A 27,531-nucleotide genomic window follows, 5' to 3' on the forward strand; every position below is an offset into this window, starting at 1 on the left:
CCAGGTTGATCAGAAGGATGGTGTGGATGGTAGAGAAAGAGCCAAGGAAACCATCCAAGCCAGGCTCCAAGGTCAAGGTACGTCACTTTCTGGATCGTACCGTCTGTCACATTTTGAAGAGTGGGTCAAACTACCTGCTGGCAAGTGCGGACGTCTCACTGTGAAGTACAATAAGGGATGCCATTAAACTTTTGTCAGTTTCAAGTTTTCAGAGATGGTAACACTGTTTTCCTTTTATGGGAGGGTACCAACAAATTTGTCCACAGGCAGTTAATACCGGCAGTAACATTTCATATAGTCTCAATAACAACATAAGAATCACGCAAGCAGTTTGTTAGACTAATCAGAGCAAAAAAACAAACAAATCACCAAGCAGAGGAACACAAGTAACACCTTTCTGCGTCTCGTACTCGCTCTTTCAAGAGAATCACTTGGGCAAAAGAAGCTGAGCCCCGCAATGCTGAGTATAATCACTGTTTTCTAAACGACGTCCATTCAAGTACCGCACCCACTCGAGGTGGCGATGTGATTCGGGTGTAGCCCCGCTACGTGGATGGCCCCAGCAGGAATAAAAACAGAATTATATTGATTAGATGGAGACGAATGTTCGGAAAATGGAATGTAATGAGCGAATAAACACACGGCATTGCCATATTTATAATATTTATTTCAGGATCCTCAATGCATAACCTATAGCACAATTGTTATTGCTCGCCTTAAACGTCTGAGGGGAAGCTTTCAGAGGAGCCGAGCTCCCCTTAGGTCCAGACCACAGAAACCATCGCGTATATTAAAATAAGACTTAATGAGCTTTAGTGGTCATACTATAGCGCGGTGGTGCACCGGTTTCGCAACGTACCGTGCAGCACACGCCCATTCAACAGTACGCATGAAGTCTTGATGCTTCTCTCCATGTCCTCGCACACATCGCGATCGGATAAGGAGACCCCGGTGTAGCTCGGGCGGAACTTTTCTGTTGTGGAACGGCATTTTTCAAAGGTATTGTCTGCTTTTCTGATAATCCGATATAAGTCGCGGGGTCGCACCCCTTTTCTTATTCAGCATTTACGCGCAGAACACGCTCTGTATGGTCAAAGCTACGGTTGCTTGGTAGACGGTGCAGTCCAGACAGATGGCAGTACATCTAATAGCTGACACATGGCTAGTGATTATATTCGCCTCGAAATAATTGCTTTGATGTGTGATATTAAAGTATGGGAAAGGCGAACACTGGTCAAAGACACTTGAATAAATTTAAAACTGGCAACTGAGAACTGTAAATTTTAAGATCTATACGACGGATGGGGAACACTAAAAGTCTGGTAACTTTCACTGTGCAAAATAACATTAAATGAGATAAATTGCGAAAAAATTGATATTTTGGCTATTCATTCTATTTAAATATAATAAATATATACGTTAAGAGGACTACATATAAGTTGTAACACAAAACAGAAATACGGTAAAGGGCAAAAGTAATTTTCTCACTTTACTGGAAATAAGGTTTTAACCATAAACCTTAACACCGTACCTAGTGAAGGTCAAGTATCAAAGCCGTAATTCACATGTAGTTTTCTTTTTCCGTCTTGATTTGCATCATTCATTTGCTTAAAGAGTAGTTTTATTCAAATCATACAGCATATGTTACTGTTTTCCCCTCTCTAGGCTATAAGACTTGCAGAGAGATACATATTATAGGACTGAGATATGTTGGCTTGTTGCCTTTCTAATCAATACATATTTGTGATGGACAATAGAGTGAAGATCAAGAGGTGAAGGAAGTTACCGCAGTTCAGTCTCAGAGAAATAGGAAAAAGCATCTGCATTATGACAAGAACAAAGAGAACTGTGATTAGAAGTGTGACCTCATCTTTGGCGATCTGGTGTGTCTGTGTGTGTGTTTCAGTGCATGTGTGTGTGTGTGTGTGTGTGTGTGTGTCTTCGAAAGAGAGAGAGAGAATAAGTGAGTGAAGGCAGACCACACACATCCCCCCACAGTGATCAGGGACATTCTGAAGACATGTTTATGTGTCGAAAAGAAAATTGCAATCACTTACCATAGAGACATTTTTTATGTGTTGGATGAGTATTAAACTGTGATATTCAATGTTGCCTGTGGGGATTCGTGGGAAATAAATTGTTTACTGTCCAGGGAATACAATCATCTTTTAATGAAAAGTTAGAAAAGTTAGGTCAAGTATATTTATGTTGATTAAAAAACATACCACCCAGGAAGTGCAGTTAATATTTACCAGCGACCATTTAAGGAATTCATAAATATTAAATAAGACTTCAATTTACCTTCATTTTCACAATAGAGTTGCCTAAAAGAATAATATATGAAATTGGAAAAGGGAATACTGAGAGATAATCAGAAGACCGCAGAGGAGAGGAACAAGTAACCGGTAGCTTTTTATAAAATAAAAAGAGTGGGCTTGCTTGCTAAAGGCAGGTGCAAACTGTGGTCATGGTCAAAGCCAAAGTCTATCAATGAGTTGGTTCTCTGTGTTGGTCTGTGTGAGTCAGCAGACTGAAGGCTGCACCTGTGATGCCACGTTTCGTTAAGTCAGAATAATGCATGAGAACTATTCATATATAATGGGACTGTGGATCAATTTAAAAAAATTGACTAATTAATTTGCACATAATCAGTAATAATCCACACCTGCTGCCCATCTAACCTTGTTACTTGTGTATATACAGACGCTCCTCTACTTACGAAGGTTCAACTTACGAAGTTTCAGACATACGAACGAAGGGGACTGTAAGTCCAAGTTGTGTTCCTTGGGCTCCCGTTTCCTGTCTGCAACGTCAATTTTTTTTTCCGCGCTCTAATTCCACCTAGTACGACTTCTGGACGCTACTCCCGCCGTGTAGCAGCGTAGCGTACGGACTCCCAGCATCCTAGTTCTTAGTACCTGCGTATGCCCTTAAAATGATGTTGAATAACGACTTACGGACATTTCAAGTTGTGAACGGCCGTTCAGAACGCATCTTGTTCGTGACTAGAGGAGCATCTGTATATACCTGCCATTGATATGTTTCTCTGTGTCATTGAATGAGGGAACAATGTGATTTTTTGCCAGTAGCTAGAGTGCCAATACTTCTACCAACCCCGAAATTTTCTCTGCAAGTTGGGGGACCTCCGTTGTAGGGCTGGATGCGGATTAATGTCATACCCAGGATGAAGTAATTGCAGGGTAAGGGTCTTCCTCAAGGGACCATCAGAGTAGGATCACTCCTGGCATTCACAGGATTCCAGACTTCCGATTGCTGGCACAGATCCCTAGCCTCAGAGCCGCCACTCTGACCAGTACCTGCATCCAAGACAAAGTGAAAATAGGCTTTGATTGGTAATTTATGCAGCTAAAACGCTCCTTTGTCATGTTTCCCAACAAGTTGAATCTATATATATTTTTTTTTTTGCTGTAAAAGGTGGTTGATTTTACCCAAGTCTTTGAGCACCATACTGTGTCTGTCTGCTGTAGTCCTTACCAACCAAAGGTTTGGGTTCTTCTGGATCCTTGCTTGCTTAAAATCCATCTTCATTTAAGTCTGTTTCTGACATCTCTTGCACTGACAGAGGGTCAGTAGGCCCCCAGCTTACGGTACACATCATGTATTCTCCTGTATTTTCAATAGAAAGTGCTGGAACAGCAGGGGGCTCTCTGGGGTGGCGCAGGTGACCTGTCATACAAACCCTCAGTCTTTTGTCCATCGCTTTTGTTTTAGTTCCTTGTTTTTCAACATGCTTTATATCGTTCAAGGACATAGAGAACGTAGCCAATTCAATATTAACCTCAAGCGATTGTAATTATTTTATTTTTTTTATGCTTTCAGAATGAGCTAATCTCCCCATAATTGTTGCAAGATGTTTTCCACCTGCTGGCGTCGTATGTTTCCTCCCCCTGAATTCCACCCCTGCTTTGTTTTCGCTCTCTGCAGAGGCAGACCCTCAGCCTGCTGGGGATCCTCTTCCTAAGCGTGTCTTTTGTCGCCTATTGTGCCAAAGGAATTCCCCTCCCTGTGGTCCATCGACCTACACAATAACATATAAATATTATCATGGCCAGATGCACCCTTTCAGGGGCCTTAGGCAAAGCTTTACTGTTGAGACCCCCGCCTATCAAGGAAACTGATGATCATATCACTTCCTCCACAAGGCAGGTAATCAGGGTCCTTCTGCTATTCTGTCTATAGCTAGAGGCAGCCATGTTTCTGCTCGCACATAAACAATTTCATTTGAAGTATAGCGGTGCCTGCGGTTCACGAATGCTGTGGTTTACGAACAATTTGGTTCGCGACTAAAACTTTCATGAAAAAAATACATTGGTTCGCGTACACAATTTGGTCGACGAACTGATTCCTTGGCCAGATTCCTTTTTTTATACTAGGGCAGCACAGGCTGCCCTAGCACAGCACAGCACATGTCCCCCCCCCCTTTTTATTATGTGTCTTTTTTTCTCCGTGACTTGGTCACCTTATGCTGATCGGGCCCTAAGCAGCTTGCCTATGCTTGGGTCCGACCCTGGATACTAATAATGGATACATTGACTTGTCTTCAGTGATGGTAACTATCTCATGTATTAGTTAACTGACCGGCTTTTATACTTCATGCATAGCACTCCACCATTACATTCACATACCCAGGCATGTCACTATAATCTGGACTAGTTGATAAAGTGTTTCGTATTTCAAGAGAAGCCGGGCTTATTCATGACAGAAGAAGCACTTTTCTACAGTAAAACCTTTAGCCCATTGTATTCTTCGAAAATCATTGCTGGCAAGAAGAATTGTGCAGTTTTCTTCTTCTTTTGTTATTTTCTGTATGTTTTTCTGGTAATTTCCGCTTTAGACGCATCTAGGGGGTTTTGTCAGCTTGCAGAAAGGACTTCAGCAGTCAGCGAGGAAGTTGAAAGATAAGGGGCCGTTCTCTTCTGAATCACCGCATGAGAGATAATGATAAAACACTGGAGATAAAAGGCTCAGAAACGTACAGAAAACTCACAGGAAGCTTGTTTTGACAACTATCTTAGCATGGCAGTTTCAGCAGTGCAGGAGACTAATAACTTTGTATTTAACAGGACAAATAACAAAACTCAAAAGTGTGGAGGTCCCGCCAAATGCCTCTTCTCACTAATCTGTGAATAGATCTCTTTGGAGGGGAGTGGTGTTTTTCGCGAGTCATTTTTTTTCCTCATTTGTCATAGTTCTTTATTCTTCTGCCTGACACATTTTAACCATCCTGCCACTCTAAGATATTCTGTGTGTCACGTATTAATCTTAAGTTGCTGCTTTTATAACGTGTCAATAGGTGGCGCTGTCACACCTGTTCAAGAGAGTGGAAAGAGAAACTCCGTTAAAGGAAGCAGAGCTGTATTCAAGTGAATCTGTGGCGGCCGTATTTCTTGACGCTCCTCAGACTTTACCGGATATTTCCCAGGGACGTAACACTGTGCATGGGCACTGACACACTGTGCATGGACACTGACACTCTGCACATGGACACTGACACTCTGCGCATGGACACCGACACTCTGCGCATGGACACTTTCTGCTTGTGACTCACTTCCCACAAAAAATATGTATTCAAGAATGATGAACAGTGCTGCTGTTAGAAACCATCCAAGCATCAGCTCATAAGAAGGTCACACAGAATAGAAAGGCCAGGTGCATTATGGGATTGACAGGATCAAACCGCTCTTAGTTCATGCCTCAAAGACCCCTAGGTGGATCACAGCAGAATATATATATATATATATATATATATATATATATATATATATATCCATCCATTTTCCAAACCGCTTATCCTACTGGGTTGCGGGGGTTCCGGAGCCTATCCCGGAAGCAATGGGCACGAGGCAGGGAACAACCCAGGATGGGGGGCCAGCCCATCACAGGGCACACTCACACACCATTCACGCACACATTCACATCTACGGGCAATTTAGCAAGTCCAATTAGCCTCAGCATGTTTTTGGACTGTGAGGGGAAACCGGAGTACCCGGAGGAAACCGCACGAAGACATGGGGAGAACATGCAAACTCCACACACATGTAACCCAGGCGGAGACTCGAACCCGGGTCCCAGAGGTGTGAGGCAATAGTGCTAACCATTGCACCACCACGCCGCCCCATATATGTGTGTGTGTGTGTGTGTGTGTGTGTGTGTGCGTGTGTGTGTGTGTGTGTGTGTGTGTGTGTATTCTCTAGCAGTGCTCTGCTATGCGCTTGTCTATTAACCTGCTGCTCTTAAAAAAAAAAAAAGGATATGACTATTCAGTCTGGAAATCACCACGATGCACTTCTGCTAAAGTTTGTTTTTATAAAGAAGTAGACACAATTGCATTTTGTTTAAAGCATTATATCTGTTTAAAGCGTGTGCTGGCCTTCCTGCAGCTACTGCACGCAACCTCTTTATGGGCTTCTTTCTTCTCCGTGACCCTATAATGTGGGCCTTCTCTACCTGTCAGAGATTCTCTCTGAAAAAGCATTATGAACCCTGCCCAGCCCTCCTGTCAGGACATCCTGTTTCTGCAATTACCGGCCAGGCTGGGCTCGTATTCTGAGGTCTTCATCTTCAATCACTTCATACCAGCCTCTGAAAAGACATGGAGATGTTAGGCCGTGCCCTCTGGTACACATACACGCACACACACACGCACACACACACACACACTCATATATATATATATATATTTTTAGTGTGTTATAGATTAGAAGAGCATTGTAGAATGATCATTAAGACTTGAGACATTCGAGATCGAACAGAAATGCAAAACTGGTGTATTTTTCAAGCTCAACATTGTGTCTGTGTATCTGCAGAAATTCACCGACTAAGAAATCCAGCCAACTGCAAGCCGGTGTTAAAAATTATTCGCCGATAAATGTGCTGGACAGAGGTTGATATGAGTTGCGTAGATCTACTACTGGTCTTAAGTCAGTCAGCTTGCAGTCCAGCCCAACAATGGTGCTAAATGATCCATACTGTAACATACCACTTCGACTTGAATGTGGTTTGGCAGCCAACAATCTTAAGATTTCAAAATCTTTCAATAAACAACAAGACTGGTTGCTCTGCGTTAAGGGACGAAAAACTGATGTATACTGATGGGTGGAATAGATTATGTAAATTTTGTAAAACCACATGAGTCTGTTCATCCATCGTGTCATATGTCACTGTTGAAGCCTGATGGCAGCCTGGTTCCCTCTGGTGGTCAATAGCAGCAAAGAACCTCTGACAGGTTATAGAAAAGGTTACAGTAAAGGGTCACAGAGAAGAAACGGAGAAGCCCATAAAAGGGGCTGTGTGCAGTAACTGCAGGACATTTTCCTTAGGAGTAGAAACAGTATTATACATCAAACAGCAGTCTTTCTAATACTGTGGAAATATGTCACAATGGATGATCAAATAAAGATCCAGGTGATTCTATTGAAGAGTGTAGCAGGCAGTAAAAATTCCAGTAAAACTGCCAATATGAGAGGATTCGTCTCTGAATTGCAGTTGGGAAACATGATGAATTCGGTGGGAAGAATTGTCCACTGCATGTTGCTTTGGAGATACGCATATACACAGTGTTGGGGAGCAACTTGTTGCATGTAATGGTGTTACGTAATTAAATTATAAATGTAATCTGTTATAATAAATGAGAAAAAAATACAAAATTAAATTACAGTCACGAATCAAAATGTTGGTGATTACAAAGGGGTTACATCCGAATATATTCTATTCAGTAAAAAGCTTTTATGTAGAATATAACTTTCATTTTGTTGCTTTGCATCCATCTGTTATGCAGAAATGCACACAGGTCAGCAAAGCCACTGTGATTTTTCAACTTTATTGGCCAATTTAAAACATATTTTAGACATGTTATCAAGTGATCAAATGTAATAAGTTACAGTACATTTTTTGTGAAGTAATCAACATAGATACATTACGTATTACATTTTTAATAGGGTAAGTAGTAATCTGTATCATATTGCATTATGAAATTAACCTTCTCAACACTGCACACAGACACAAACACACACACACACAGTCTTGTAATTAAATCTTTGTGGGGACTCTCCATTCATTTCTATGGAGAAAACTCTAATCCCAACATAACAACCTTAACCCCCACCCAACCCTAACCCCCACCCAGCCCTAACCCTAACCCTAACCCTAAGCCTAACCCTAACCTTAACCATAAGTAACCAAACAAAATATCTTTAGTTTTTTTGATTGCATTCACAGATCTTTGTGGGGACCTGAAAAATGGTCCCCACAATGCCAAAACGTTAGGTTTTTATTACATTGTGGGGGACATTTAGTCCCGAGAATGTAATATAAACACAATCCACACACACATGGATAATTTATAAATAATTCATTAGACAGAGGGAAGAAACAAACGAGAACCTACAGAGAAGTCCATGTGTTTTTATCAAGAATGAAACCTACATCCTTCTGAGGCCATAATACTATCCTCTAAGCCACCATGCAGTACATACGCTGTCAATCAATAGCAATTACATCATTACAGGAAACCACTATAATCGATAAATTTCACTCCACAGTGTGCTTCTCTTTACTGGATGTTTTGGTGAAAAACATTGAAGCTAATAGGAAATGGTAGGCACTACAGTCACATACAGGCTGCAGACATATGATACGGACACGGGAAAGTGTTTGTGCACGTACACCAGTCTGGGCTCGAGTAACACAACTTTGGCATAGTACCAGAGAACCCAGAGGAAACCCCAGAATGACACAGGGAGAAACATGCAAATTCCACACACAGAGCTATTATGGAGAATCACATGCTGGTTCCAGAGTTGTGAGGCAGGAGTGCTAACCCTTGCGCCACCATGAAATCAAGCCCTGAATACTAAAATACTGTGGGACAAGCATAAATAAATGGTAACAGTAAGTATGTAAGCAAATATGAATATTTCAGTAAAAAGTATGACAGTAACAAGTAGTGGTAGAGCACAAATAACACATATGTGTTAATTTAGCATTTTTACTTCGGTTGTAGCACAAGGCGGGTTGCCCTGATGTCACACTGACGTTTTCGCCATCTTAATCCCTCAGGTCAGCCCTTGTTCATACATCTTATAATATCCATCCATCCATCCATTTTCCAAACCGCTTATCCTACTGGGTCGCGGGAGGTCTGGAGCCTATCCCGGAAGCAATGGGCACGAGGCAGGGAACAACCCAGGATGGGGGGCCAGCCCATCGCAGGGCACACTCACACACCATTCACACACACATACACACCTACGGGCAATTTACACAGACATGTAACCCAGGCAGAGACTTGAACCTGGGTCCCAGCGGTGTGAGGCAACAGTGCTAACCACCACATCACCATGCCGCCCCGATCTTATAACATAAGAATTTATTTTGGTAGAAAGAACTTGAAATTCATGCATATAACTTAATGATTTCCAGAGCTGTGTGTGTGTGTGTGTGTGTATTTTTCATAATTGCTGATTACTGTTGATTTCTCCCTATTCCTCCAGATTAAAGACTGAAGTACCAGCAGTGCCAAGGGTATTATAGAAGCAAAAAATGTCAGTCACATATTGTCCACTCATCCAAGATATGGTGAAGTCCAATGAAACAGTGAAGCAGGTTAGCATGGTTACAGTGAGTATCCATGGCCTGGTCTCAGCATTCGGGATTTTTGAGAACCTTCTCATTCTATGGGTCATCGGCTTCCATGTTCCATATTCAGTCCTTAGCATCTGGATCCTCAACTTGGCTGTGTCCGACCTGCTTGCCACTGCCTCCCTGCCCTTCTTCACCTACTACTTAGCCGTGGGCAGCACCTGGAACATGGGATCCATCTTCTGCAAAATCCATTCTGCCATCTTCTTCCTGAACATGTTCGTCAGCGGCTTTCTGCTGGCCACCATAAGCCTGGACCGCTGCCTGGTGTGTCTGCGACCTGTCTGGGCTCAGAATTTCCGGAATGTGCGGATGGCAGTGGTGGTGTGCATTAGCCTCTGGATCTTTGCATTCTTCAACACTGTGCCCTATTACCTGTTCCGAAATACCGTTGAGCGGCAGGATAAACGAATCATGTGTTATTACAACTACATGCAGTTCGCAAGGAAAGGAAATTCCACGGAGGATTGTGGAATCTGGCAGGATGCCACAGCCAGCAGCAAATTCCTCATTGCCTTCTTGCTTCCTTTGGTGGCTATTGTGGGGAGTTATGTGGCTGTCAGTTCCAGTATTACTCGGCGCGGCCGGCGTCGGACCTACCGCTTCTTCCGCCTAGTGGTGGCAGTAGTGGTGAGCTTCGTGCTTTGCTGGGCACCCTACCACCTATTCTGCCTGTTGGAGGCAATAGCGCATTACCGGCCTGAGCTGCGGAAATTCGTGGCCATGGGGATGCCCGTGGCGGCCAGCCTGGCCTTCATCAACAGCGTGCTCAATCCCGTGCTCTACGTGTTCAGCTGCCCCGACTTCATGGCCAAGATCCGGCAGTCTCTGAGCAAGGTGATGGAATCCGTGCTGGTGGAGGACCTGGATGACGTGTGTCGCCGGCGTAGCACCACCCGCTCCTCCGTCAGTGAGCTCCTGCAGCGAGGACAGCGGTCATGCTCAGCCCCCAACCACAACAACAGTGTTGGGCAAGATGAGGATCCCCCTGTCTTCTAAGGCAGTGTTTCCCGAGCCAGGACCCCAAGATAGTCCACATTTTTGCTCCCTTTCAGACAGTCTACATTTTTGCTCTCTCCCAGCTCCCAGGAAGCAAAGGCATGGACTGTCTGGGGGTTTCCAAGACCCAGTTTAGGAAAGACTGTTATCGGGGTTTGCCTCCCATTAATGGACTAACTGGTCTAGGAAGACACCTGTGCTGATGCTGTGATGTTCTCCTCTTCACTTTGCTTAGGCCTTACCTGTTTGACACTTGCCTTGCCTCTATGCCTGTTTACATACAGTCCCTCTGTGATGATCACGCTAGTGCCTCCATGTTTGTGCTGAAGTAGTTCACTGTGATAGAAGTTGAAGTAATAGTATTAAAAATGATGGTATTATGCAGTCTGCGTTCCGTGTGTAGGTTTCCGCGCTGTGCTCTGTGCATCTGACAGCTACTTTCAGAAGAATAATCAAATCAAACAGCTAAGAAATGTTCTCAGGTGCACAACCAAGGTGAACTACATCACACTTTTTTTTGTACTTCAGCTTCCTGTGATGTGTTTGTTAATGTGTCTACTACTTTCCCAAATGGCTTTTACACATTGATTTTATAAATCTTATGAATATACTGTATCTACAACTATATATAAAAAAGACACCCTAAACAGGATTTTGGTATAAAATTTCTCACTTACAGTACACATTCATGTTAGTTAATTTTGTGTGTGTGTGTTCATTTACATATATAAATACCATATTTCCAAAGGACGTTTGTCAGTCCATTACAGGACACACAATCACAGACATCATTAGGCACTTTTGAGATACAGATCCATATAACTGTATGCTTTTGAACTGCAAGAAGAAACCAAACCAGGAAATAATCAAACTCCAGACAAAAATAAACCACCAGCAATATATCAAGCTTGTATTCATGTAGGCAGGTGACCACATTTTTTTTTCTGTTAACTCCTGGGGTTTGCGCCTTGGGGGGGGGGGGGGGGGGGGGGCTTCTGTCTGTGTGCCACAACCCCTCATTAACCTCGGGTGAAACCCCGTGTCATTAGCTCTTTTGAGTTTTTCATTAGTCCTGTGTATTTCAGTCTGCGTTAGAGTATGTCTCCCTAGTTCTGTCATTAACGTTATTGTGGTTGTTTTGCCTTCTCGTGTGTTTTCCCTTTCAATAAACCCTGAATCTTCCCAACTCCTGGCGTCCTGCTTCTCTGTTTTCGCTCTGTGCCTCGTACTATGTCACACCAATATTTTAATTTATAAAAATTAACGATGGACTGATTGTTTTGATTAACTAATTGATGATTTATGCTGGTCATCTGTATAGCTGGAAAATATCGCTGTATTGTATCGGGCTCCAATTTATATAAGACTGTGGAATGAAAGCAGACAAGTACTCTAAGAGCTGGGAAAGCTGGAATTTCCATTAGCATATGGTCAGTGATGAACATGTATTGGTTTCCAGACTCCAATACACACCGAAGCTATAGCCTAATACAACTGAGCTAAAGTTGCCCTTGGATTAACAGAAATTTCAAAACTCACTAACAACAGCATCAAACGTATCTTTCATAGGTTTTTCATGTACCAATTTCAAGAAACACCATTCGAGACAAAATCACATGGTCCACTGTTTTCTGCTGTCATTTGTGTTTAGCCAGAGTTCAGTGTTAAGTTCTGTGGGTCCCCACTCTCTTCATCCATCCATCCATTTTCCAAACCGCTTATCCTACTGGGTCGCGGGGGGTCCGGAGCCTATCGCGGATGCAATGGGCACGAGGCAGGGAACAACCCAGGATGGGGGGCCAGCCCATCGCAGGGCACACTCACACACCATTCACTCACACATGCACACCTACGGGCAATTTAGCAAGTCCAATTAGTCTCAGCATGTTTTTGGACTGTGGGGGGAAACTGGAGTACCCGGAGGAAACCCCATGACGACATGGGGAGAACATACAAACTCCACACACATGTGACCCAGGCGGAGACCCCACTCTCTTCATCTCGCTGAAAATAAATTATATCAATAAATAATTTAACCAAAGTTCAACTGAAAAGGGATTGATGAATAAATGGTAAAAACGGTCCCACTTACAAGTATTTCTGTTAGACAAGCAGCCACTTACCTTGCAGGGGCAGTGCGTGGCTCTGAGTTATGAGGTTGAGCCTGAGACTAAAAGGTTTCCAGTACAAAATCCCATGGTTGGTAAAGTGGTTTCCACGTCGGGTCCTTGAGCAACGCCCTTAACCCCAGTTGCTCCAGCGACTGACTAACCCTGCTTTCCCAATTGTATACTATGTGGACAAAAGTATTGGGACTCATGGCCATTACACCTACAGAAACCTTTATGACATGCCATTCTAAAGCCTTAGGAATCAAAATGGATTTGCTGACCCCTTTGTAGCTATAACAGCTGCCACTCGTCAAGGAGAGCATTCCACAAGATTTTGGAGTGAGTCTGCGTGAATTTTTGCCCATTCATCCAGAAGAGCATTGTGAGGTCAGGCACTGATGCTCTTAATCTCCTTCCTTCCCCTATGTTATGTTTATTCCCTGTTTGGCCAGCAGGTGTCGCTGGCCATCCCATGTCCTTCACTAGTGTTTCCCTGTTCCTCTGGTCACTGAATGGCCAGCTGATTGTTGCCCAGACTCCCCTTTTGTTGTGGGTTCCAGGCAATTATTTAACATTTATTTAATGTTTTTCTTGGTTTATCATGTGTTTGTGTATTTCAGTTACTGTCATGCCCGGCTCGTCCGCTCCTCGTGTGTGCCACGCCCCCTGGTTACCCACGTGTTCTTCCCTGATCGTCTCCAGCTTTGTCCGATTCCTTTGATTAGTCTTGGTGTATTTAAGTCCTGGTCTTGCTTGTCTCCCCTGTCCGTCATTGTGGTTTGGTGATGGTGTGTCGGACGTGTCCTGTTTCTAGCCCTTGTTACGTAATAAACCCCAAGTTTTGCCCCGGTTTTGGCTTGCCTGCCTGCTTCATATCCGCCTACCCGCATGATCGCCGTTCCGTCCGGCTTAGATCGTGACAAGTTACAGTTACTATGAAATCAAATTAGTAACCCAAGGCTGCCTAGTGCCTGCATTCTAATTTAGGTCTAGTTGCGGTCATTTCTGCAGTCATTTCTGCATTCATTTCTGCATTTACTTCTGCATGATTTTGGAATTTACAAGGGTCCACAATGCAGACATTCCTGGAACCAGACACAATAAGGATAGAGAATATTTTGTTTATAATTCAAGCTTGCAGGCCAGGGGGGCTGGGCTGCACTGTGAATAATCAGGAGAGCAATTTGTTTGCCATTTTATGTGATAATACTAATGATCCCATCCAATTAGTGGTGAGATCAGCTCTCTGTAAAATCCTGTCGTTTCCCAGAAGTCACCCCAGTTGTTTGCACAGTATGTGATTTTGGAGATACGCTAAGGAATATAGTTTAATTCCAATTACATCTGTTCTCTCTACTGGTGAATTGATTAATAAATACTACATATATAGTAAAATATATAAGTAAAATAACATGAATAACATAGTACAATGCATACATAATATGAAAACTTGCAATGCAAGAAATAAGAAAATAAACAAGAAAATAAAGACAAGAATTAAAGGAAATGTAATACAATCAGCAACAGCTTAAAAATAAGAGGGTAATTAAAATAAATAAAAGTGTTATTAAAATAAAAAAAGTAATTAATAGGGGACTTGTCAAAAACATACGAGAACCTCAAAGTGAATAGAAAGCAAAGGAAAAAAGGTGGATTTTTAATTTAGATTTACACTCATCAGTAGTAAAACAGGACATAATGGGAGACTATTCCTAATCTGGGGGGGGCTACAAAGAGATCGCAGTCACCTAGCGATGGCACAGAATGTGCAGTTAATATCACTTAACTACAGGAAGAATGTATGAAGAGAATATCAAAGCCACCAGTCTTAGTTTGGCACATTCATTTACTTATTTTTAATTTTGTCGAGTCCACAATGTATATTTTGATAGAAGACAGGAAATAAGATCAGAGTTTTGGTATAACAACTAAGGTATCAGCTGGCTAACTTTTTATTATCAAATCATTTCATGTTTTACTTCACCTGTATCATATTTTGAAGCTTCATGTTTTCAAAATTCCCATTTTAATAAGCTTCTGGCAAGATAAAAGCTGAAACGCACAAAAAAATATCCTTTTTGAGAACACGCATGCTGTCGATGTTGTCATACAGCAGTAATACAGTAAATGATCATCTGTGCAATTAGATTGTGGAAGTAAAATTGGACATTGGGAGGGAGACGTATTGGGTCTGTTACGTCTTAGGCCTTAGGCAAGAAGAGATTGTTTTGAATACTGTGTGACCTCACTTCGCGATAGCTGCCTGCAGTAAGTTCTGCAGACCCTGAAGAAAGCTCGAACCTTGGAGAAGCAGACATCAGAACAAAAGGGGGGGAGAAACCGCCTGAAGGGTGAGATTCGAAGCTGCCCCAACTGGTGCACAACGAGTTATAGCTTTATAAAATAGTTGCAGCAGACAATATATAGTATGTTACGTGGGAGTGCAAAAGTATAAGTAATCATGTTAGTCATACTAATCATATGTTAACTATGTATTTGCAGTGAATCAATGACAATACGTCAATGTGTTAATCATTAATCAATGGAACACCCAAACATTAATAGCGATTCAATATCATAGAAGCCAAGACAGATTCCGGTAAATTGAGCAAGATGGGTGGATTTTAGTTTGCTACCAAGGTGAACCAATAGAGCAGGAGAATTGTGTTTGTTATACGTTTGAGCTCGGTTTGTTGGTGTTTCGTGACCAATCAGGACTTAGAAGTCCTTATTGGGAATTGGGTGTTATGGTTTATCAACTGGTTGCTCTGTGTGCTCCGTGTGACTTGGTACCAAGTGCCAGAGTGTGACAGGAGCGCTTTGCAGGAATAAAAGAGATTTTCTTTACTTACCAAACTGATTCTAACTCTCCGTGTTATCAGAGTGGTTGATTTATAATTTTTATAACTACAAGATGCACTGTTCTGAAGACAAGCGGATGTGCTTTCGCTTGTTTCTCCAGGACATGCGACCTGTTGCTCCTCTCCGGTCTGTCTGCGCATTGCTTGGTCTGCACCAGCTTAACACCAGCAAATATCATTTTACAGGTGCACAAACATAGATTAAAGTATGTTTAGTTTAGGATACTACAGCTATCCTGTGTTGTACTGCTCTCAGGTTTACACCGCCTAGTTAGCAGAACGCTCATACCAAGGTACTGACTGGATAAACTTCCAGCCCAACCCCAAGCAAACGTTTGGGGATGAAATGCAAACCCTTTGCCAATATAGATCACTCTCACTATGCGGGTGCCACAGCGCAAAAAGTAGAAAGGCAGGCAATTCATGCAACGGGGATTTTTTATGGGTAGCTATTTTAAGTATATGTCTCACACCGTTATCACAGAAGTTGTATGGCTGCGTTTGAAAACGTAGGAGCTTCCAGAATATCGCTGTAAACATTGCATCTTAAGTTCATATTTCCATTGTGTCAATGTTTCTTACTTACAGAATTACATCTATGCTGCCTGTTTGAATTTGTGGCAGGCTAAATTTTGGCCGAGAAATACATTTATGAGAACAGATTGATGTCGGGGTCCACTGAAGCACGTGTAGTGAAATGATCAGTTGTGTCGGAAGCTGCACAGTTTCACAACAAAATCGATTTTTCAGTAAAAATCAAGAAAAGTCATGCTTTTTAAGGGAGATTGATCAGCTATTCACTAGCTACCCAGCTTTGCACCGAGACGCACTGTGAGGACAGCATACTGTCAATAATCTTACTGCTCTCCTGGTATTGGACGAGGCACAAAATTAACAGTCCGCAGCAAATTTTCACACAACTTGACAACAATTTTCAGGCTCTACAGGTATGTTAATAATACATTCAATACCAGGCACGTTAGGGGCCACAAAATTAAGTGTCATGGACTGGATGTGTCCCACAAGCTGCTTATTTAGTACCTAAGACCTAAAATAACCTTTTTTTGACATAAGTTCTTGTGAACCTCTAGGCTCCCTCCTCTGACTGCTTTGCGAAGCTCATGCCTTGCCGGTGATCTTTTTACATGCTCTAGCGCACAACTTCCTAATCGTTCATTTCATTTTCTGCAGCCAAATACTATGTGAAACTTGATACTGATACATATGTTTTTGTACTACAGGAAGAAATCAGAGAAAACATCTGCAAAGACCGGAGGATTGAGAAAGGATCACATGCACCGAGGTCCAAATCCACACCCCTGGCTGCAGTCCCACCCAGTGTGTCACCACCCTCAAACCAAATGGCAACACGCTTTGATCTGTGGAGAATAGAGTCAGGGTTTTACCCAGCAGCAGGACTGAGCCCTGCCTCATCCCACCTGAAAGTTATGACAGAATTTCCCAAAAGGTGCAAGCCTTGCCGAGCTCAGGAAGGTAACAGGCAGTCATTGTGACTGAACGCTGCTGTCAGCCATGGCTGGGATGTACGGGTTCTCCTTCAAGCAGCACAGGAGCTGCTTGAGCTTCTCTCGAGCATCATGGCAAATGAAGATGTAGAGCAGAGGGTCCAGCAGGTTGTTGAGGCTGGTGAGCCCGAAGCAGATGCGGTAGCACAGGAAGAGAGCCTCCTCCAGCCCGCAGCGGTCATTGGTCAGGAAGAAAGCCACAAACTTGTAGCCGCCCACCAGGTGGTAGGGCCCAAAGATGAGCACGAAGATGACAGTGATGATGACGAGGGTAGCCACAATCTTGTGGCGCTCATGGTCAGGGACAGAGGGCGACTTTCGCAGTTCGATGGTGATGCAGACAGAAGTGAAGCTGAACAGGAAATAAGGCAAAGGGTTTTTTGAGGTTTTCTTAAAATGTTTGCACAGTTGAAAGGGAAGTTACAGGCTCAGCTTACACAAAAAAATGTTGCAGCAGTTGCATTATACACGCTATGGGAGATACCAATCCTTCTTGGCAGGGGGTGGAGGTCTTCAATTAGATTTTTTTTAGGGAGTTTTTGTGAGGTTGTTTTCTGACAATGACTATGAAGTTAAAGAGAAAATAAATGGAAAAATTCTGCTGTCTTCCACAGATCAGAACTATCCCAGCTGTATCCTACCTATACTTAGAAGGTATTAATGTCACCCCTTTCACTTTGGTTTGTTCTGAGAAGTGCAGTAAAAAATTTAAAACTCTCGGCTGAAGGCACAGATAGATGAAATAAAAAGTTTTTTTTTTTCCCTTGTCCTGTCCGGCAGCTTTAGCAGAATCATGGTCTGAATGCACTGCTGTGCCAAACATGTTTGCTTTACCATGAGGGGCTCTATAAACTCTGTATAGGCCCCTCCTGTTGATCGATTTCTTTTTTTATTTTATTTTATTTTATTTTATTTATTTTTTTCATTTTTAACACATGTAAAATATTGCAGTGGGTGAGCTGGCCGAAGAGGAGGGACAGATTAGGAGGGAAAAAAGAAGGAAAAAGAAAAAAAAGAAAAAAGGAGTGAGAAAAAGTGAGAAACATGTCAAGTGGATAAATTCAGAAATGTAAAATGTATTTTAAAAAGAAATGGAACAGCAAGGTGTAAGAAGCAGAGAGAGAGGATGGAAATTTTCTTTTTCTTTCTACTGTATGAGAATCTACTTGATGTTGTTGAAAACACATGCAGACCCTTAAACTTATGCAGTATATAATAATATACACACAGACCATACTGCTTGCATATATGCTTTTCCTAATTGGGATACTGCAATTCTCGCCATATTGTTACTTTTGCAGATTTTGCCTTTGATGAATTAATATGCAGGATACATCATGTTACTGGTCCGGCAAATCATTTACTTTAGTTTAGTTCATTTAAAATATTTTGTGAAAAATTTGATTCATTTTCTGGAACATTTAGGACATCCTCAGAACTCATCTGCACCGGGGTCAGTCACCATAAATAATACTTGGAACATGTTTTGTCCATTTTTAAGACATTAATACATAATGTGCACTGTGAATTCACGTACGATTCTCTAAAGATCCGACACATACACACAGTGATATATGCATAACATAAATGCACACGTTCAAATGCAATCTTATGTACATGAATATATATTCTAACCATAACCATACACTCATCCACTCATATTAACACACATGCAGTATTCAGACAGATCCACAAACACTTACCCCAGGATAGCACAGGGTATGAGAAAGCCTAGAATGATGGTTGCAATCTTAAAGTAGGCGTATTTTTCTCTGACGGGGTATCGCTCGAGGCATAAGTGGGACGTCTCGCTGTACACTGAAGGGTAAAGTCCACTCATGCAGAAGAAGAACATGAAGATCCAAATGGCCAGGCCAGAAATGACAGCCACCCAGACCTGACGCACTCTCCGACTTCTCAGCGGGTGTACGATGGCCAGGTAGCGATCCAGGGCGATGAGGCACAGGAAGCCGATACTGGAGTACAGGTTGACATAGAAGATGTAGCCCACGATATTGCAGGGCATGCTATTGAAGCCCCACTTGTGTTTTTCATGAAGGTAGATCATCCAGAGGGGCAAGGTAAGTAGCTGTAGCAGGTCAGACACCAGCAGGTTGGCCAAAAAAACCAGCTGGACCCCCCCACCGGAGTACCGCAGCTGGTAGAGGCCCCACAGAGACAGCAGGTTAGCGGGAAGCCCCAGAGAGAAGGACAGGCTGTAGAGGAAGATAAGGCCAACATAATCCCCTTCTAGGGTAAAGTTACAGCTGATATTGTCTCCAAGTCTCTCAGCCATTAAGTCCAGGATTCAAAATAAATGCATGCAGTCCTCAAGTCCCCCCAGTTGTCACAGAAATGTTGTGCTGTCCCGTCAATGGTGGGTCACAGGCTTTTATCCTCAGTACAATTTATGACGTCAAGGCAAAATAACCTCAAGCTGTGAAAAAATGCCCTGTTTTCTGCGATACCTCAAAACATAAGAGCTAGAAGGCACGGCATCTGTTTCCACAAATAGAACTGATATCATCTGAAAATGTGACTCCACCCTACTAGTTTGTACCGTCTTGTGTTGAAAACCACTTCCTCACCCTCCAGTGAAAACGTCTTAATGCAGAACAAAACGGATGAAACAGTCTGCATTTCGTAACTTGCAAGGGTGCATGCGTCTCCATTGGTCCTTCCCTATGGACCCTATGTGGCCCTTCCCTATGTCCTGCACTTGCAACATTTGTTTGGGCATCCTATAGTCTGCTGAGCAGGAGCGATACTGAGACATGTGGAAGCAGGAAATGAAATGTGGGAGTTCCCCTTCATCTGTGCGCAGATGACTTAGGTGTGTGTAGGAAATTTTGCTTTTACAAAAAAAACAGTATAAGCACAGCCAGGAAGTACAAAAATTTTGAATGGAGCATTAATGCCCATGTGCAGCGCAATAAATAAAGTCTTTGGCCTGACCATAAAATATATATATATACGAATATATATATATATTGTGTGTACGCACCCATTCTCACGCTCAATCCCAGATTAGAAACACCGACCAAACTGCATGAGTGTCCCAACTGTAATGTGGGCAGAACATGAACTGTAAAGAGTGAGCTGAAGCAGACAGCAGCCTCCAAGCTGCAGAGTGTCCAGGTCTGACTCACTGCTTACCCTCAGACATACTGAGAACGGCCGCCTGACCATCTCTCCTGCTTCACTCAAACTGAAGCACCATTTACACCCATTAATGTTTCAGGCACATCAGTATATCTGCATATATGCAATACATACGAGTGCATGCATATCCTGTAGACAGGATATTTGCTATCACTTAATCATCCACTGCCGCCAGGTTTAAGGCATGTGAGGCTGGGGCTGTGTTTTTTCTGTTAGAAAATGTACATTATATAGTGTTTTAAGCAAATCTGATTGTATTTGATGTAAGATGGGGGAGGGGCATTGATGTGCCAGGGAGGGGCTGAGAAGTCATGTGATATGCACATTTATACGTTACCTGTTCCTAATTCCCTACGTAAGATTATTGCATGTGCCCAGATCCCAGTGTTACATGCTGTCCACCTGACCCTCCTGTCTCCCCCCACATGTGGCCCTGATGAGCCACGCCTGATGCTTGGTGCCCCTTGTTAGCCCTTGTATATGAGTCCCTGCTTGTCTCATCATCCCCAGTCCGGCCATTGATGTTGGACCTACCTGCAGCCTATGCACTTCCTGGTTGCCAGTCCGACTGCTTGTGATCCCTCACAGTCAGGTTCATCTCTAGTCTCTGCCTGTTTAGTTCAATAAACCCTCTTTTGTTTCACCACTACGCCTGTCCTGGAGTCCTTCATTCCTCAAGTCATGACACCCACACTCAGCTGTAGACCTTCTTTTTACCCATATTCTCTTTAATTTTCTTCTGTATCTGTTCCCTGTGACTCCAGAATCACTGTTCCCCCCCCCCTCCCCCTGACTCATTTTTAAGAAGTCCCACCCCCCTAATAAAGTTCCCATTATATCCTCCCGCTCTCCTCTTCATGTGGTGCTGCTCACTGTGCTGCCTGGTGTAACCCAGAGGGCTTACATCCCAGACTCGCTGAAGACGACAGGCATCTACACACACAGGTATCTAACACTCCAAGGATGTAGGTCTATTGAGAGAACCAAACGAAAAAGTAACAGTCAAATAAGGATAAGGAGTAAAACAGGAGCAGAAGGATGTGATGTCATGTCAGCAGGGTTACCAGCAGTCATACTTCTGGTGTGACACTCACGCCTTCAGACACACACTCAAAAGCCTTGGGCTAGTTTGTAAACCCTGCAGAATATATACAAGGCTATAAAACTGTTACATACATGGAAATGTGTGTGCATGCGTGTGCAGGCTTGTCTCGAATTGAATATCTCATGGCAGCCAGCTGACCAAAGTTGACAGCCCTGGTTCAGTGATCTGGGCCCAAGAACCAGTCTAGAAACTGCAAAATAATGACCTATGAGTAGTAAAATTATGGTTTCTCAATAAAAAAATCTGAAAATCTAAAATCACCCACTACTGATTGTACTTTAATAACTTCCAATTAACTATCTGAATCTTGATCTGTAACACAGACAGGGTTTAGCATTTCCTGGTTGGAATGGAGGGGGGGATGGAATTCACTACACTTTTCAAGTTAAATTGGGGGAGTTCTTTATTGTATGGCATTCGGAAACCAAAATGGGGTGTCTTAGTGTAAGCAGCAATGTCCCAAGAAAGCTGCAGTCTAAATTCTGCTGGTAGGATAACTGGCAGCTGATGGAAATGTGTCTGTTGCAGAAGCTGCTCCAACTCCTTGATGGGAGGATGGGCTCCATCATTCAGAATGCAGGACATATTGGACACGGTGCTTCCTTCCACTAGCCTTCATTCTTTTTTTTGCCTCGGTACTCCCTCCTTGCTGTCGTGCCAGGCTACCATTTGTGTTACACCCAGCTACCACAGAATCCTCAGAGTAATTCTGAAGAGCAAATGCTAGCAGGGCCCTTCTTTCACACCCCTCCCCCCACCTAAAGTGTTGCACCACCTCAGATGCAAAACTGCTAATGCAGAAAAATGGTGGCTTCTTGGTAGCTAATCTCATATCCTTCCTCTTCCATGAACTGCTCCCTCAACAGGAAATTCTGGATGGTAGTGAGATTAAATCAGAATGATGCATTGACAGAAACCGAAGCACTATGCAGAGCTTGCTCAGACAGAACATATGCCGAAGTGTGTTTCATAGATAAACCATGAAAGTGTGAATGACGACCACAGGAGACAGTAATGTAAGGAGACTTTGGGGGCCATTTTTAAGACTGTTGGAATAAATGTATAATAATCACAAAGATACTAGAGTATCTTCATTAATATTATGCATGCAGCTTGTTCAGAATTCCAGTATGAAGCTGTGAAGAATTCCTAAATTATGCTGTATGTATGAGGTCCATGCATTCTTCTTCTTATCCAGTGCAGGGTTAAAGTAAGCCTGGGCCCTGTCCTTGGAAGCAGATAGCACAAGGCAGGGCAGCACACATTCTTTCATTAACGGAGCCAACCCTACACCCAAAGAGCTGGGTGGGATTTGAACACACAACACACTTAGGACGAGGGCTGCTCATTCAGCAAACATGACGTCTAATTGTGTGCAAAGTTACTGTTAAAAAGAAGGATATACTTATTGGGAAATATACCTGAAATCCATTCATTTCTTTTTTCTATCGACAATAAAGCCATTCTTTTCAACTGGTGACTGAATTGTCTGTAGCTTGTATATGTGAATGTGAGCCCTATAATGACATGGCATTTCAGCCTGGCAGTCTCTTTATTTGAGGCCTGTCTTTTTCTGGGAGAGACCTGCTGTGACCATAATAGATTTTGGAATGGATAGATGGATGGATGATATTAATAATGAAAATATAAAACTTCACCTTAAGTCTGGCCATCATCAAATGACATGACTTGAAGAGAGCGAACATTCATCCGTTCATTTTCCAAGTCGCCATGATGAGCCGGGAATCTGTTCTAGGTCACAGCAAGCACAAGGCAGGAAGTCCCTTGCTAGTTAAATGCAATCACACGCTATGCACAATTTCGAGACGCCGATTCTCCCCACCCCCATGCTTTTGGATTGTGGGAATGTGAAATCGGAGTACCTGGATATGAGCAAGCCAAAATTCCACGAGGCTCACCAATCATTCCTACACACCACACAGGTTGACTATTCTTACATGCTTGTTCACAGCACACTGCCAGTCAGTCACCCAGGCACAAAAAAGTACTTCAAGTCATTTACATCACTAGCGGGACTGAACTTGATGATAAATAACGATAAAAATCAAACTTGACGATGAACAGTGATCAAAATCAAATCACTATGCAGATCTTTCTCAGCCATGACATATGTTGCAATACCTTTTAGAGATGAACCATGAACGTGCGAAGGAAGACCACGAGAGACAGGAATGTGACAAGACTTTGGGGGACATTTTAAATGCTGGTCAAATGCAGTGGATATAAAAAATATAAAAACTCCTCTTAAAATACCAGGTTTTTGTACAAAAAAAATAAAAAATGTGCAAAGAGCTGGTTGCATAAGTGTGCACACCCTTAAATAAATTATTAGTTGAAACAGCTATTTGATTTAATCACCGCACTGTCTTTTTGACGTCAATTAAAGGGACTCTGACTAACCCCAAATAAAGTTCAGCTGTCTTTTCCTGACATTTACTCAGTTGTATCCTACAACAAAAGTTACAACATAGTGCGCAGAAAGCTTACAAAACATCAAACAGATCGCGTTCTTGAAAGGTATCAGTCAGGAGAAGGGTACAAAAAAAGTTCCACAGCATTAGATACACCATGGAAGACAGTGAAGGCAACAAGCAAAACACTGAGATAATGCTCCACCGTACCTCTCAGACCTCATAAACATCCACACTCTCATATCCACTTTTAGGTCCTCCACAAAACATATTATACAAGATAGTGTGACATCTAGGGCACCCAGGATTTGTAAAGGGAGAGTGAGCAAAGAAGCAGCATCTTCACACAAGACGGTCTTTTATTTGTAAACCTGAAAAGGATTCACACGATAAAACTGACAGCAACAACCCATCATTTTCTCTCATCTGCATGCACAGCTCACCAGACTGACTCCTTTAACCACCGCAACACCAACATGTTGGGTGCACTATTCGCTTCACTAACATTATAAACATCTACACTACATATGACATTACCAGCGGGAAACACACAAAACAGGGAACATGGCAAAGTCATTAACAGCGACATCATACAGGGGTTATTTACAGCATAACACCCAGAATGCACTGGGAACATTTAAATTACTTCCGCTAGTTCGAGGGAACTCGCCAGCACTACAATATATTAAACCATGTATGGGACACATTCTGCTGCAACACTTCCACAGACAATGAAACGTTCCTGCTTACGTAAGCACCAAACACCTTTTCTATTCACGTATACATAATATTTGCAGGACATACTTAGAAAACCAAGAATTTATAGTATATGCAGTATATGACGTTCATGTTATTATCAGAACATGGTCATTTCCCAGGTCGTATCTCTGCAGATACGTCATATGCTGCTGTCTCTGTTAAAACAGCTGTACCCAGGATTCCTGAGACTTCTTGTTGACCTAAAGTCGGTCCAAAAACAGCATTTCCCTTAGAGATTTTGAGTGAGTAAAGTCCCTTGAAAGGGTCATTGAATCTCTTTGAAAATGTAATCAAAGAAAAAAATAATGACTTTCGCATTATGTTCCAGAAAGTGGGTTTGATAGCAGATACTCACCAAGGAATTGCTGAGGATCTTTTCTATCATAACATTTCCCTGCATGTCTGGTTTATTTACTTCTTTATATTTTTACGGTTAGTGATTAATCAGAAGGCGATTGCTGGCCATTATGCAGTCAGAGTGTGGGAATTGAATGACCACACAATCGTGCTATGCTGCACTCGGCTGTAGTGTGGTTTGGAAAATCCTTAGTCCTTACATGGACCCTGGGTTTGGTTTAAATTAATGAGAAGCTGAAGTACTCCTGTGGCATGGTGGTGCAGTGGTTAGCACTGTTGCCTCGCATCTCTGGGACACGGGTTCGAGTCTCCGCCTGTGTGTGGAGTTTGCATGTTCTCCCCATGTCGTCGTGGGGTTTCCCCCCACAGACCAAAAACATGCTGAGGCTAATTGGAGTTGCCAATTTGCCCGTAGGTGTGCATGGTGTGTGAGTGTGCCCTGCGATGGGCTGACCCCCCCATCCTGGGTTGTTCCCTGCCTCGTGCCCATTGCTTCAGGGATAGGCTCCAGACCCCCTGAGACCCAGTAGGATAAGTGGTTTGGAAAATGGATGGATGGATGAAGTACTGACCATGGTGTAGTTAATATTTTATTTCATCTCCTTAAAGTGGCATTATAGCAATTTTCATGATTTCATGTTATTTCTGTCAATTAACAGTTATTTACACCAAATAATGATTAATTATGTTTTACAGTTAATCTGTGCCTCTTTGGGTTTTAATAAGCAAATGTCATACAATGTATAGAAACTACCATGTTGATTTTTTTCAGCACCAAGAACAAACTGAGGATTAGAATTTTCTCCAGTTCTTGTAGCCATAGATTGATGATTTTCAACATGCACATCTTCTCAAATTAAATTTCATACCTTTACTAGTTTGGAGAGGAACTCCAGTGGCCAAAAATTGTGGAAACACCTAGCACATTTGGCATTATAGTCTAAAAATTACTACACAAATATTTAAGGTATATGTTCAGCATTTATTGGTTATGGAATGCAAAAACACAAAACATGATATACAGATTTATAGAGTGAGCATAAATGTTAGGTGCGTGTGTGTGTGTGTGTGTGTGTGTGTGTGTGTGTGTGTGAAAATTATCATTGCTTGCTTGTATTATTTGAACTGTGCCATTGTCGTTATCATTGCTGAGTATTGTTCTGTACTATTCTGTGTTGTTTTTATTTTTATTCTTTTATTTAATCAGTACGTGCTCCTTACCTTCTCTCTTTTATTTACCCACTCCCCATATTTATTACTCAGCTATCCTTGTCCTAGGTGTTGGATAGTCTGTAGAATCGCAATTTCATTTCATGTTCCTGAAATGACATTGAAGTGACTATTTCACTTGCCGTGAAATTGCTGATACTGCAGAATGTCTCTGCAACAGAATCACAGTTGAAAAATGCTTAATTTCAGCTGCCTCACCTCCTGTTTCCTTCCATTTAGAATAAGACCACAAGTCTCTCTGCTGTTGTACATCAGTTCATTTTGGCCATGATTGTGCCAGCATATGCATGAAGGTATACATTTACATTTACAGTATTTGGCAGACGCCCTTAGCCAGGGCGACTTACATAAGTGCTTTGAGACTCTGCGATGATTTTTTCCGATACTAGCTCAATAAGGCTATGAATACCATCTGAATACTCTGTTGAGAAAGTGCAATTTTTTTTTTACAAAAAAAAAACACACACACACACACACACAAGGAAAAGAGCCGAGTAAGAATACAGAAATACTACTTCAGGTATTTCTGAAAAAGGAATGTTTTCAGTTGTCGCTTGAAGACAGTCAAGGATTCAGCTGTTCGGACATCAAGGGGGAGTTCATTCCACCAACTAGGTACCAGGACAGAGAAGAGCTGAGATGTGTGTCATCCTTGTGCCTTGAGGGGTGGTGGGACCAGTCGAGCAGTGCTGGAGGATCGGAGAGATCGTGGTGCAGTGATGAGCGATGTGATGAGGTCTTTTAGGTAGGATGGTGCCAGACCATTTTTGGCTTTGCATGCGAGCATCAGTGTTTTGAATCTGATGCGGGCAGCTACAGGAAGCCAGTGGAGAGAGAGAGTATAGAATGTACATGCAGTGACCAAAGAAAACTGCATTTTCAGAGTACTGGGCTCTCTAGCAAAACCGAGGCACCACAGAGCCCAGCTAAATTTCCTATATAATCTAATTGGTATATTAGCCATTACATAAGCGATACGACACAAAAGTATTTAGGGTGGGATTGAGGGCGGGGGTGGCACATTTTCAGAGGAGATGGTGGCATCTACATGCATCCCATCATGGCTTAAGTCCTGCGTAGATCTGCTCCAATAAATATATAGTTACAGAAAACGCAGTGTTTGCGCTGTTTAGCTTTGCAAGCAATTTAACTTTTTTCAGAGAGAGCTGTCTCCAATCTCTATCACAGTAAAGGTCCCTTGGTTTCTTATACGCGAAAGATTTACACGTGCTGCACAAGGAAAGTGAAAGTTCTGCATATGTCGTATAACAAAAGCTGACTACAAGCAAAAAGGACCTTTATCTCTTCGTCTGTTATATCTTGGTTGAT

The 27,531-nt window shown here is 42.5% G+C and overlaps 2 protein-coding genes across 4 annotated transcripts; one reads left to right on the plus strand and one right to left on the minus strand.

Annotated features, from left to right (window-relative positions):
• On the plus strand, nt 1-11,638 carry LOC125750198 (prostaglandin D2 receptor 2-like). Of its 3 annotated transcripts, none has more exons than XM_049027641.1 (2): nt 1-77; nt 9,513-11,638. In XM_049027641.1, exon 2 carries the CDS (start codon nt 9,562-9,564, stop codon nt 10,657-10,659), a length of 1,098 nt encoding a protein of 365 aa, XP_048883598.1. In that variant the 5' UTR covers nt 1-77; nt 9,513-9,561; the 3' UTR covers nt 10,660-11,638. The 3 variants fall into 3 exon arrangements, 2 of the variants coding, with proteins under 2 accessions (XP_048883598.1, XP_048883597.1); XR_007400306.1 differs by lacking the exons at nt 1-77; nt 9,513-11,638 and adding exons at nt 873-999; nt 1,758-2,577; XM_049027640.1 differs by lacking the exon at nt 1-77 and adding an exon at nt 873-999.
• Nucleotides 11,639-16,826: 5,188 nt separating this feature from the next.
• Nucleotides 16,827-19,853, minus strand: si:dkey-165a24.9 (probable G-protein coupled receptor 132). Its single transcript, XM_049027642.1, has 2 exons — nt 18,861-19,853; nt 16,827-17,509 (listed from the first exon to the last, which is right to left on the minus strand). Exons 1-2 carry the CDS (start codon nt 19,451-19,453, stop codon nt 17,137-17,139), a joined length of 966 nt encoding a protein of 321 aa, XP_048883599.1. The 5' UTR covers nt 19,454-19,853; the 3' UTR covers nt 16,827-17,136.
• Between the last annotated feature and the right edge of the window lie 7,678 nt (nt 19,854-27,531).

This window comes from Brienomyrus brachyistius, chromosome 10, assembly GCF_023856365.1.
Source record: "Brienomyrus brachyistius isolate T26 chromosome 10, BBRACH_0.4, whole genome shotgun sequence".
NCBI lineage: Eukaryota > Metazoa > Chordata > Actinopteri > Osteoglossiformes > Mormyridae > Brienomyrus > Brienomyrus brachyistius.

Bases quoted from the DNA above. Each gene is read 5' to 3' on its own strand.
- LOC125750198 (XM_049027641.1), top strand. From the start codon at position 9,562: ATGTCAGTCACATATTGTCCACTCATCCAAGATATGGTGAAGTCCAAT.
- si:dkey-165a24.9 (XM_049027642.1), bottom strand. From the start codon at position 19,453: ATGGCTGAGAGACTTGGAGACAATATCAGCTGTAACTTTACCCTAGAA. The intron at 17,510-18,860 runs GTAAGTGTTTGT...TTTCCTGTTCAG, and splicing joins ATACCCTGTGCTATCCTGGG to CTTCACTTCTGTCTGCATCA.